Source organism: Mesoplodon densirostris, chromosome 5 (assembly GCF_025265405.1).
Source record: "Mesoplodon densirostris isolate mMesDen1 chromosome 5, mMesDen1 primary haplotype, whole genome shotgun sequence".
Taxonomy (NCBI): Eukaryota; Metazoa; Chordata; class Mammalia; order Artiodactyla; family Ziphiidae; genus Mesoplodon; species Mesoplodon densirostris.
Window position 1 is genome coordinate 122,462,900 of NC_082665.1, and position 13,322 is coordinate 122,476,221.

The 13,322-nt window shown below is 38.0% G+C and overlaps 1 protein-coding gene across 2 annotated transcripts in view; it reads right to left on the reverse strand.

Moving 5' to 3' along the window:
* Positions 1-246: 246 nt before the first annotated feature.
* The window catches only part of HACL1 (2-hydroxyacyl-CoA lyase 1), a 41,501-nt gene continuing 28,425 nt past the window's right edge, over positions 247-13,322 (reverse strand). Inside the window, exons 13-18 of one of the 2 annotated variants that reach the window (XM_060099458.1) lie at positions 12,218-12,372; positions 11,658-11,816; positions 10,724-10,831; positions 9,608-9,794; positions 838-912; positions 247-375 (exon numbers count right to left, since the gene is read on the reverse strand). In XM_060099458.1, coding sequence (XP_059955441.1) covers positions 880-912; positions 9,608-9,794; positions 10,724-10,831; positions 11,658-11,816; positions 12,218-12,372 — 642 coding nt within the window. In that variant the 3' untranslated portion in view covers positions 247-375; positions 838-879. Of the gene's footprint in view, positions 376-752; positions 913-9,607; positions 9,795-10,723; positions 10,832-11,657; positions 11,817-12,217; positions 12,373-13,322 lie in introns of those variants that run through there. The other variant, XM_060099457.1, reaches the window with a different exon arrangement.

Sequence of the window (13,322 nt, forward strand, 5' to 3'; positions counted from 1 at the left end):
CGCCCCAGCACAGCACTCCTCTCCTCACTTCACCCTCACCAAACGCTGAAAATTATAATTTAAAGAGTGCTTTGCTAAGTGTCTGGAGTAAAAAAAAAGGGTTTTCTATTTAACTTACGTACTCATTTGTATTCATACTCATACTTTTATTGATCATTTGTGTTTTTCTGTTAATTATGCATTCATGCCCTTTCCCCAGTTTTCTACTAGTGCATTAATATTTTTCTTATTTATAAGAGTTCTTTACATACTAAGGCTGTTGATTCTGTTGGTCTCAATGTGGTACACATAAACTAAGGTTGATAATCCAAATATACCCTGAAATTATTAGTTTGGGTGTGGTGTGACTTCTCCTTTGGCTTAATAAATTCTTTCCTGAAAAACAAAACAAAACAAAAACCCAACTCATAAGATGTAGAACAAGCCCCATTAAATACTGGGTAGACTAAGGTTGGGTAGACTAAGGTATGAAGTGGTCAATGGATAAACTATGAAGGAGAGATAGTCTAGGTACTCCAACTTACTGAACATGCCTCTACATTGCATAGTTCTTGAAGCTTTTTTCTTCGAAGATATTATTAAAAGATATGTGACTTTAAGAATGGATTTACTTAAAAGAATACTGATGTGTCATTCAATAAACCAGTTATGATGCTATTTAATAAACCCCTCTTTCATCTGTAAATGATTATTTCTGTGGTAGAATACTGGTATCTTTTTATGTTTTTAATCAATTCCTGCACTATAAAATGTCACTTAGAAATGTTTTTATTTTTCTTTGCAGAACAATTTTAACATTATAGTAATTTTGCTGTGGAAAATAAAATTCCATCTTACAGGAAAGAGAAACCTCCTCAAGTCACTCATTGGCATCTTTATTTACATATTAGAGCGGGTCAGCCAGTGAAAATCCTAGTAAAAGAAAAGACAACAAACATTCAGTCAAAAGAAATAACTGTGTCAAACTATATCCTGTTTTGCTTGCTCTAAAATCTAGAAGCCCCACTATAGCCACACTAGCCACTGTGGTGGTAAAGTGAAATTTGTCTTTGGTCTAGAGCTTTTCCCAAAAAGGAGCTAAAAATCCATTAGTGAATCTTGCTGTCTTGTCCTACAAAACAACCTAACATCACTTTCTGGATCTTCCCCCATTAACAGTAATCAGGGCACAAAAAACCTAGAGTCTGAAAGAACCAGAAGTACATGCAAAAGAAGAGAGGAATTTACAAAACAGAAGTAGAGTCACAGATGTAGAAAAAAAACTTATGGTTACCAATGGGGAAAAGGGGGAGAGGGATAAACTGGGAGAATGGAACTGACATATATACACACTATTATATATAAAATAGATAACTAATAAGAACCTACTGTATAGCACAGGGAACTCTACTCAATACTCTGTAATGTACTATATGGGAACAGAATCTAAAAAAGAGTGGATATAACTGATTCACTTTGCTGTACAGTAGAAACTAACACAACATTGTAAATCAACTATACTCTAAAAAAAAATTAATTAAAAAAAAAACAAAAGAGAGAGAGGGGATGAAGGAGGCCCAAAGAGGACCGCAAGCTCCCAAGTCTAAGAAGAACTTGAGGAGAAAAAGCAGTGCATGGAAGCCTTGCCCAGGACTAAAACCATCCTACCCATGTGGCCTGGACACAGGCAACTGCAGAGATTAGGTCTTCCCTGTATTTATAGCAGGAAGCAGCCAGCTACACCATGTATTGATGACAAATGGTAACCACTAGTTTGTTCTCTATATCTGTGAGTCTGTTTCTCTTCTGTTATATTCATTTTATTTTAGATTCCACATATAAGTGATAATATACAGTGTTTTTCTTTCTTTGTCTGACTTATTTCACTAAGCATAATATCCTCTAGGTCCATCTGTGTTGTTGCAGATCATGGAATTTCCTTCTTTTTATGACTGAGTAATATTCCATTGTATATCTATACCACATCTTCTTTATCCATTCCTCTGTCGATGGACACTTAGCTTGCTTCCATATCTTGGATATCGTAAATAACGTTGCTATGAACACTAGGGTGCATGTATCTTTTCAGACTCACAGATACAGACAACAAATTAGTGGTCACCAGTGGGGAGAGGGATTGGGGGAGGGACAAGATACGGGTATGAGATTAAGAGAACCAAATTACTATGTATAAAATAAATAAGCTACAAGGATATATTGCACAGCACAGAGAATATAGCCAATATTTTATAATAACTTTATGAATAATTTTATAAAAGTGTAATGTATAAAAATATTGAATCACTATGTTGTACACCTAAAACTAACATGATATTGCAAAATCAACTATACTTCATTTTTAAAAAATGACAAATGGTAATGGACACACAATCAATCAATGAAAAATAAACAGCTTAGAAACTGTAATATATGGGGAATTCTACTGGAATGAAGATAAATAATGTTGAAGTGGTAGATGCAAAAAATACAAGGATAATCCTCATGGAATTACACAAGAGGAAATAAGAACTTGTATTCTCCAGCAATAGCCCCCAAATTCATAGAGAATTCAGAGAATAGACCGTTAGAATGATCTGCTGATCATTTAGAAAGGCATTAGCAAAGAAGGGACAATCAATTAGGGCCCTTCTGTGACTAACACAGGTCTCAAGTCTATTTTGTCTGTGTGTTCTGAATGTGCTTACCAAGCCCCTTGTGGCTTTAGTTTCCTTAGTGCTCTGATGCCCTGATGCCAGGAGAGGGCATCATGGTTGCAAAACTGACATCCCAGCTATTGAAAAGCATATACTCAGCTACAGATAAAATGACATGCAATTTTTTTTTTTTTTTTTTTTTCTGTACGCGGGCCTCTCACTGCTGTGGCCTCTCCCGTTGCGGAGCACAGGCTCCGGACACACAGGCTCCGCGGCCATGGCTCGCGGGCCCAGCCGCTCCGCGGCATGTGGGATCTTCTGGGATCGGGGCACGAACCCGTGTCCCCTGCATCGGCAGGCGGACTCTCAACCACTGCGCCACCAGGGAAGCCCATGACATGCAATTTTAAAACCTATCTATTGGGTGTCTAGCTTGCAGAAATCATTTCAACAAATCGTTATTTTTTTTCAAGGCAGTCAGTAAACCCACAAAGGTACTGAGTAGGTCCTGAAGGTTGTTAATCCTACCTGAAAACAGTCTGCCTGCTTGCTCCACATACATCCCTGCTAATGCCACCTACCCCATCACCTTTCTGGCCTAGCCTTTCTGTGCTCACCATCCCCATCACCATGCTTCTTCTTAAGTATCTCTTCTCTCTGCTATGAGAAGAGCCTACAAGAGGCTATGCCAAAGCCTCTCTCTTTCTCTCTTTCTAAATTTTAATTGAAGTATAATAGACATACAACCTTATATTAGTTTCAGGTATACAACATAATGATTTGATATTTGTACACATCGAGAAATGATCACTACAATAAACCTAGTTAACAGCCATCACCATATATAGTCACAGAAATTTTTCTTGTAATGAGAACTTTTAGTATCTACTGTCTTAGCAACTTCCAAATATGCAACACAGTATTATTAACTACAGTCACCATGCTGTGCATTACAACTCCAATGACTTTATTTTATAATTGGAAACTTATACCTTTTGACCCCCATCACCCATTTTGCCCACTCCCCACCCCCAACTCTGGCAACCAACAATCTGTTTTCTGTATCTATGAGCTTGGTTGTTTTGTTTGTTCTAGGTTCCATAAGAGAGATTATATGATACTTGTCTTTCTCTGTCTGACTTAAGTCATACAGCATAACGCCCTCAAGGCCCATCCACGTTGTTGCAATGCTAAGATTTCATTCTTTTTTTATGGCTAAATAATAATCCATTGCGTATATATACACCACATTTCCTTTATCCAGTCATCCACTGTAGACTGTTTCATATCTTGGCTACTATAAATAATGCTGCAATAAACAAGGAACTCTTTTAGAGTTAGTGTTATTTTCTTCCCATAAATACACAGAAGTGGAATTGCTGGATAACATGGTAGTTTTACATTTAATTTTTTGAGGAAACTCCATATTGCTTTCCATAATGGCTGCATGTATTTATATTGCCACCAAGAGGGCACAAGGATTCCCCTTTTCTCTACATCCTTGCCAACACTTATTTCTTGTCTTTTGATAACAGCCATTCTAACATGTGTGAGGTGATACCTCATTGTGGTTTTGATTTGCATTTCCCTGATGATTAGTGAGCATCTTTTCATGTACCTGTTGACCATCTGTATGTCTTCTTTGGAAAAATGTCTATTCATATTTTCTGCCCATTTTATTTATTTATTTATTTATTTATTTATTTTGCGGTATGCGGGCCTCTCACTGTTGTGGCCTCCCCCGTTGCGGAGCACAGGCTCCGGACGCGCAGGCTCCGGACGCGCAGGCTCAGCGGCCATGGCTCACGGGCCCAGCCGCTCCGCGGCATATGGGATCCTCCCAGACCGGGGCACGAACCCGTATCCCCTGCATCGGCAGGCGGACTCTCAACCACTTGCGCCACCAGGGAGGCCCTTCTGCCCATTTTTTAATTGGATTGTTTCTTGCTATTGAGTTAAATGAGTTCTTTCTATTTTTTGATATTAACCCCGTATCAGACAATATGATTTCAAATATTTTCTCCCATTCAATAGGTTGCCTTTTTGTTTTGTTGATGATTCCCTTTACTGTGCAGAAGCTTTTTAGTTTGAGGTAGTCCCACTTTATTTTTGCTTATGTTGCCTTAGCTTTTGTGTCAAATTCAAAAAATTATCTTCAAGACCAGCGTCAAGGAGCTTATTGTCAGTTTTCCTCTAGGAATTTTATGGTTTCAGGTCTTATATTCAAATCTTTCATCCATTTTGAGTTAATTATTGTGTATAGTGTAAGATCGTGGTCGAGTTTCATTCTTTTGCATGTGGCTGCCTAGTTTTCTCAACACCATTTACTGAAGAGACTGTCCTTACCCCACTGTATATTCTTTTCTCATTTGTCATAAATTAATTGATCATATATGCATGGCTTTATTTCTGGGGTCTCTATTCTGTTCTAGTGATCTATGTGTCTGTTTTAATGCCAATACCATATTGTTTTGATTAATAAAATCTTGTAATATATTTTGAAATCAAGTAATTTAATACCTCCAGCTTTGTTCTTTCTAAGATTGCTCTAATTTGAGGTCTTTTGTGGTTCCACACAAATTTTAGGATTGTTTGTTCTATTTCTGTGAAAAATGCCATTAAAATTCTGATAAGAGGGCTTCCCTGGTGGCGCAGTGGTTGGGAGTCCACCTGCCGATGCAGGGGATGCGGGTTCTTGCCCCAGTCCGGGAAGTTCCCACATGCCGCGGAGTGGCTGGGCCCGTGAGCCATGGGCTCATGCACATCTGGAGCCTGTGCTCTGCAATGGGAGAGGCCACAACAGTGAGAGGCCCACGTACTGCCAAAAAAAAAAAAAAATTCTGATAAGAGATTGCACTGAATCTGCATATTGCTTTGGGTAGTACGGACAGCTTAACAATATGAATTCTTCCAATCCGAGAGCATGGAATAGTTTCCATTTCTTTGTGCCTTCTTCAGTTTTTTTCATTAATGTCTTACAGTTTTCAGTGTACAGATCTTTCATCTCCTTGGTTAAATTTATTCCTAGGTATTTTATTCTTTTTGATGCAGTTGTAAATGAGATAGTTTTAATTTCTCTGATAGTTTGTTGTTACTGTATAGAAACACAACAGAACTCTGTGTTAATTTTGTATCCTACAACTTTACTGAATTTATTATAATAGTTTTTCAGTGGAGTTTTTAGGGTTTTCTATATATAATGTCACACCATCTGCAAATAGTAACACTTCTACTTCTTTGCTTCCAATTTGGATGCTTTTCATTTCTTTTTCTTGCTTAATTGCTCTGGATAGGACCTCTAATACCATGTTGAATAAAAGTGGTAAGACTGAGCATCCTTGTCTTGGTCCTGATCTTAGAGGAAGCTCTAGCTTTTCACTGTTAAATATGATCTTAGCTGTGGGCTTGTGACACATGACCTTGATTATGTTGAGGTATGTTCCCTCTATAACCACTTTGTTGAGATTTTTTTGTCATAAATAGAATTCACCAATGAAGCCATCTGGTCCTGAACTTTTGTTTGAGAGGTTCTGATTATTGATTCAATCTCCTAACTTGTAATCGGTCTGTTCAGATTTTCTATTTCTTCATGACTCAGTCTTGGTAGGTTATATGTTTCTAGGAATTTATCCATTTATTCTAGGTTGTCAAATTTATTGGTATATAATTATTCATAGTAGTCTATGAAATTTTATATTTCCATGGTATCAGTTGTAATGGTTCATCTTTCATTTCTGATTTTATTTGAGTCCTCTCTCTTTTTTTCTTGGTGAGTCTAGCTAAAGCTTTGTCAATTTTATCTTTTTAAAGAATCAGCTCTTAGGTCCAGTGGTCTTTTCTATTGTCTTTTTAGGCTCTATTTCATTTATTTGTGCTCTGATCTTTGTTATTTCCTTCCTTCTACTAACTTTGGGCTTTGTTTTTTTCCTAGTTCCCTCAGGTGTAAAGTTAGGTTGTTTGATTTTTGTTGTTGTTGTTTTTTGAGGTAGGCTTTTACTGCTATGAACCTCCTGCTTAGAACTGCTTCTGCTGTGTCCCATAAATTTTGATATGTTGTATTTCCATTTTCATTTATCTCAAAGACATTAAAAAATTTTTCTTTTGATTTCTTCTTCGACCCCTTGGTTGTTCAGTGGCATGCTGTTTTATCTCCACATATTTGTGAATTTTCTAGTTTTCTTCTTGTAATTCATTTCTAGTTTCACACCACTGTGGTTGGAAAAGATGCTTTTAATCTTCTTAAATATATGAAGATTTGTTTTGTGGCCTAACATATGATCTATCTTGGAGAACATTCCATGTGCACTTGAAGAATGTGTATTCTGCTGCTTTTGGATGGAATGTTCTGAGTATATCTGTTAAGGCCATCTGTTCTAATGTGTCATTTAAGGCTGATGTTTCCTAACTGATTTTCTGTCTGGATGAGCTATCCATTGATGTAAATGGGTATTAAAGTCTCCTACTATTATTGTATTGCTGTCTATTTCTCCTTTTAGGTCTGTTAATATTTGCGTATATATATGCACTCCTATGTTGTGTGCATAAATATTTACAAATGTTATGTCCTATTGTTTGGACTGACCCCTTTATCATTGTGCAATGCCCTTCTTTGTCCCTTATTACAGTCTTTGTTTTAAAGTCTATTTTATCTGATATAAGTATAGTTACCCCAGCTTTCTTTTGATTTCCAATTGTATGAATTATCTTTTTCCATCTCTTCACTTTCAGTCTCTTTGTGTCCTTATATCTGAAGTGAGTCTCTTATAGGCAGCATATAGATGTGCCTTATTTTTATCCATTCAGCCACTCTATTTATTTTGATTTTTTTTTTTTCCGGTACGTGGGCCTCTCACTGTTGTGGACTCTCCCGTTGTGGAGCACAGGCTCTGGACGTGCAGGCTCAGTGGCCATGACCCACGGACCCAGCTGCTCCGCGGCATGTGGGATCCTCCCAGACCGTGGTGCGAACCCGTGTCCCCTGCGTCGGCAGGCAGACTCTCAACCACAGCGCCACCAGGGAAGCCCCACTCTATTTATTTTGATTCAAGAATCTAATCCATTAATACTTGAAGTTATTATTGATAGGTAGGTACTTATTGCCATTTTGCTGTTTTCTGGCTGTTGTGTAGTTCCCCTTTGTTCCTTTCATCAACGTCCTTGATATGTCTTATAGAAACAGAATTTCAGTAGAATTCTATATATTTCATAGTTTCCAAATTAATTTATATTTCATTGATTGTCCAGGTATCCATTCTGCCCATTTATCCACTGTCTTGTTCAAAAAAGAAAAACATCTAACAGCAGATACATGTATAAAGAACCAAGACAAAAACTACTTGAAAAAAAGTAAAACACTGAAAACAGCAGCTGATATGCAAGGTGCAGGCATGGAGGCCAGGTATATAAGAGAAAGCAAAAGTAGTTGGACCAGAATCAGAGTACAAAATATGAAAAGCAACTTAATCTGGGATGGGAAAGGAACATACTACACACTTTGTCATTTATTTTACTGCTATAGTCTACACCGTAGTTTTGCTTTAGAGGCCAAAGCAACTAACTCTGAATATAACTGCATAAGTTACCATTGTGCTTCCTCCTCCACTCTCTGTCTTCCAGCCACTTTGGCTTTCTTTCAATTCCTTGGACTTGCCGTGCTCCCTCCTGCCAAAGAGCCTTTGCACATCTTTTCCCTTGCTTCTTTGCTGAGTTTGTCCCTACTTATCCTTCAGCTCTCAGTTTAAGCATCACTTCTGAGAAGTCCTCCTGGTGACTCAAATATAAATCGAATTCCTTTGTGGGGTTTTTTGTTTGTTTAAATTTATTTTATTGAAGTATAGTTGATTTACAATGTTGCGTTAATTTCTGCTATACAGCAAAGTGATTCAGTTATATATGTGTGTGTGTGTATACACACACACATTCTTTTTCATATTCTTTCCCATTATGGTTTATAATAGAATTGTGAATATAGTTTCCTGTGTTATACAGTAGGACCTTGTTGTTTACCCATTTTATATATAATAGTTTGCACCTGCTAATCCTAAACTCCCAATCCATCCCTCCCCCACTCCCTCTCCACCTTGGCAACCTTAAGTCTGTTCTCTATATCTATCTGTTTCTGTTTCGTAGATAAGTTCATTTGTCATATTTTAGATTCCACATACGAGTGATATCATATGGTATTTGTCTTTCACTTTCTTACTTCACTTAGTATGATACTATCTAGGTCCATCCATGTTGCTGCAAATGGCATTATTTCATCCTTTTTTATGGCTGAGTAGTATTCCACTGTATGTATATATATATATATATATATATATATATATATATATATATATATATATATATATACATACACACACTACATCTTCATCTGTCATTGGACATTTAGGATGCTTCCATGTCTTGGCTGCTGTAAATAGTGCTGCAGTGAACACTGAGGTGCGTGTATCTTTTCAAATTATGGTTTTCTCCACATATAAGCCCAGCAGCAGGACTGCTAGATCATGTGGCAAATCTGTTTTTAGTTTTTTGAGGAACCTGCATACTATTTTCCACAGTATGGAAATTTACATTCCCATCAACAGTGTAGGAGGGTTCCCTTTCTCCACACACCTCTTGGGTTCCTTTGCTTCACGTTCATTCAGAACTGGGTTTCTTTTCTTCAGAGGAATTGCCTCACTCTATTGTGATACATTCAGTTGAGAGGTGAGTGGACTGCACTCTCCTACTGGACAGTAAACTCCATGAGGTGAGGGCCGAGCCTGGTTTGCTCACTATGCTATTCTTAGCACCTGACACAGCACACCTAACACATACCTCGACAAATATTCATTGAACAAACAAATGAAAGTGACAAGCTCAGAAACAGTTTAGACAGAACTCAGTAAATGATAGGGTGTTCTATTTGGTAGATACTTTTGGGGGTGGGAGGGGAGATGCATTTCTGCTTTCTGCTTAGCAATCATCTTTACCTGGGCTTTCCGCGTGGCTTGCGGCTCAATCATGATGTTGATAAGAGAGGGTTTAGTTGTGTCTTCCAGGCTCTGCCTCAGGGATTTCTGGAGTTCTTCTGGTGTTTGTACAAAATACCCTTTGCCTCCAAATGCAATCATGACATGCTCGTAATGTGAGTGTGGCAGAAGACACATTGGAGGGGCCCTGAAAAAGAATGTCACAAGTCAATAGAAAAAGTTCTCTAAAATAATTTGTGGAAAAATTTCGTCTAAAATGAAAGGCATGCCTTAACGTAAACTGAGATGCCAGTACATTAAACTTTCCATACATTTTTTTTGTATGTATAGCAATGTCCAATAGAACTTTCCGTGATGATGGAAATTTTTATATCTGTGCTGCCCAGTATAGTAGTTACTAGTGACCTGCTGTGGTGAGCACTTGAAATGTGACTAGTTAAAAAGCGGAAGTGAATTTTTAATTTAACTTAAACAGCCACATGTGGCTAGTGGCTACTATACTGGGCAGTGACGTCTACACCATCAACTATTATGAATCCCCCCTCCAAAAAAAAGAGGAAAAAAGGAATGGTTACTACAAAACAGCAAATAACAACAATACAACAAACAGAGTCAGCGAGGCATAGCAAACATACCCACACCTGCTCCCCTGAGGATGACTAACAGATTCACAACTTCTTCATCCCACAGCCAGCCACAATACTGTCTCAGTTTGGCTCTGTCATCAAATGACCAAGATTTAGCTAAGCGGTAAAAAGAAGGAAGGCCTCTATATCATAAACAATATGTAAACATCTATATTCCTACATGGTGTAGTAGGAATAGTAAGACTGGTAGCATTTGCAATAAGTCTTTTCATTAACAAGGCTTAGACATGAAACTCATTCACCCGAGCCTTCAGTGGCTCCCTGATCATAAACTATTCATTGAAGTGCCAGCCAAGGATGGTTGTGCAAAAAGGAACCATGCAGACAAGGTTTCTGTCCTTTAGAGCAGCTGACCATGAAAACAAGGAATACTGACACCACAGAAGCAGCTTTCCAGTATAGCAGACTTTTAAAAGAGAGATTAAAATAGATGAGAAAACATAAATATACACTGTTCTGGGTTACTTACACTGTAGTAGCATCTCCAAATTTTAACATTTCCTTCCAAGTATCTGCATCAAAACCTTGGTAAATTCCATTATTATTCACCACCAAAAGTATGATTGGCAAGTTGTACCTAAAATTGAGAGCAAAATATAAAGGAAATCATTTTTCATTCTGAAGCAATTTCTTTTCATTGGATTGAAATTTTAACTTGAAAATGGATACTTTTCTATAAGCTTTTTTGTAATATTAGGGTAAGACCAAAAATTAAGCATTTGTTATCCTAATAAAGACTTATCAAATTATTAACAGAAACATCATGGAGCAGTAGAAAGAATGCAAGGTTAGTGGTTGGCAGACCTGGTCCCACCACTATGCAGCTATGGACCTCAGGCAAATGACTGAGCTTTTCTGACCCTTGGTTTTCACAGATCTGGGAGTTAATAAGAATGACACCTTCCATACTTAATTCCCTCTGAAGCACTTATTCCTCACAACTGTCCTATAAGGTAGGAACTAGTACGACTCCTATCCCTACTTTAGAGGAGACTTAAGTTTGGTTAAGAGAATTAACCCTAGTCATCTGGGTCTGATGTGGTCAAGCCAGTATTTAAATCCAGGCCAACTGACCCAGAGGCCGTTCTTTTAACTACCAAGCTCTGTTATCTCCCTGAAGAAAACAAGCTTTTATCAGACGAGAACTTTTTTTTCAGTGACCTAAAAACTACTCCCCAATTTTGCAGGTTTTGGGCATATGGTAGAGAGATCATGAACATGCTGTCCTGGATGAGACAGACCCCAGGATATTTATACTAGTATTCTCAGGACACAGCACAGTGCCGTGCACGGGGCACCTGGCACATGGTGAATGCTTGGTAACTATTTGTCAGGCAAGTGGGTCTTGGGTATAATTTTTCATATTTTGGAGAAAGAAATGCTGACTCAGGATGCTGTTTTACCTGCAGATGGTTTCCACTTCCATGCCAGAAAATCCAAATGCACTGTCTCCTTCCACACAGATGACCCGCTGCCCTGGGTTTCTATCTTTAGCCACTAGAGCAGATGCAATGGCAAATCCCAAACCGACTCCCATTGTTCCAAAAGTACCAGCGTCAAGCCTGTTGGGGAATAGAGCTAAAATGAAACCCTCTGGGGCATATCACAGATGGTGGAGTTGGCACAAAATCTAGTCATTTTTACATGGCTCATGGAAAAATAAAGAACAATAAAACATTCTCCTTAATATTAAGTTTTTAGACTGTGAGGAACTAATTTGTTAAGGATAAGCAAATGAATGGGAGAAATCACTCATGATTTCTTGGAAGCCTGTGAGTATCTCCTCTGAACACTGAGTATACAAATTACCATTATGATCTCAGGACATACCAAGCATAGATATGCTACAAAACGTCACCTACGCATACTTTTATGAAGTATGTCCTTACAATGGTTGCGTATAATTTTCTGCTTTTTGTAGTTTCTAATTTAACACGTTCCATTTCATTATAATTGCCTTGACCTGTGACGAGGAAGGTAGTTTTGAAGCACAGTGCGCCCAATATCCATAGTATTTGCTCCTTCGCTCACCACAAAGCAGTCTCTGGGCAGTTGTTCTTGAATGTGGTAGAATACTGTGTAATAATTCATAGGCAGGGATTTTTTGAAAGCGAATTCCTAAAATATCAGAGGGAAATAGAATCAAATTAGATTAAGATACAGTGAAAATAAACAGCATCAATAAGCTACTTTCAAACTTACTTGCAACAGCAAAAGGCTATGAAATTCCCAAATGGCCACTGGATGATGACTCTGAGAAGCTAACTGATCTGTCAACAGTCCTAGGGGACAGGCTAAGAAAAACAGGTCCCAGTCCCAATTTGGGACACAATCAAACAAGGCAGGAAATATCCCTCTTCCTGGAGATCCACAATGCACACTAGCATATTAAAGACTAAGACGTCCTATAGTAAAGATAGCTGAAGACACTGGGTTAAGCAAAACTAAATAGTCTTATTTGAGCACTTTCAGGGAAACACTGTCTTAGAAAAAGTGAAAATTTTATTCTAGAATATTTTCATCTAAAATATGACCCTACACTTAAAATTAAAAGTGAAGTTGGGGTTTTAGAAAATCTAATCTTTCCCCACATGTACTGGAAAGGGGATATGCTTCACCCACTACTCTGGAGGGTCTCTAAATAGAGGGGAAACAGAAAGGTTATTGTCCTTGTCTAGCCAAATGCCTTTTAGAGCTTCAGCAGCAAAGCCCCACTGCCTCTTCACCTGTACTACTTTGGTCTGCTGGAGATTATACCCAAGATAGATGAGGGACCCTCCTATACTCATGCACCAGAGAAGACAGGCAAGATCCTTCCATCTTAAACTAAGGTGATTCCTACGGATAAGAAGGAATTAATCACTATACCATTCAGGAAAGAGAAATGAGACTGGCTCCTGATAGGAGAAAGTCATTGATTAAAATTCCAAAGAAAGAAAGAATCATATAGAAACAACTCTACTTGTTTGGAAAATGCAAATTTATTCCAAGACGACTGATATATTAGGGAACGATATGAGTATAGCTGGAATTTCGTATTTGCTTATGCATGATTCCATCAGTTAGAA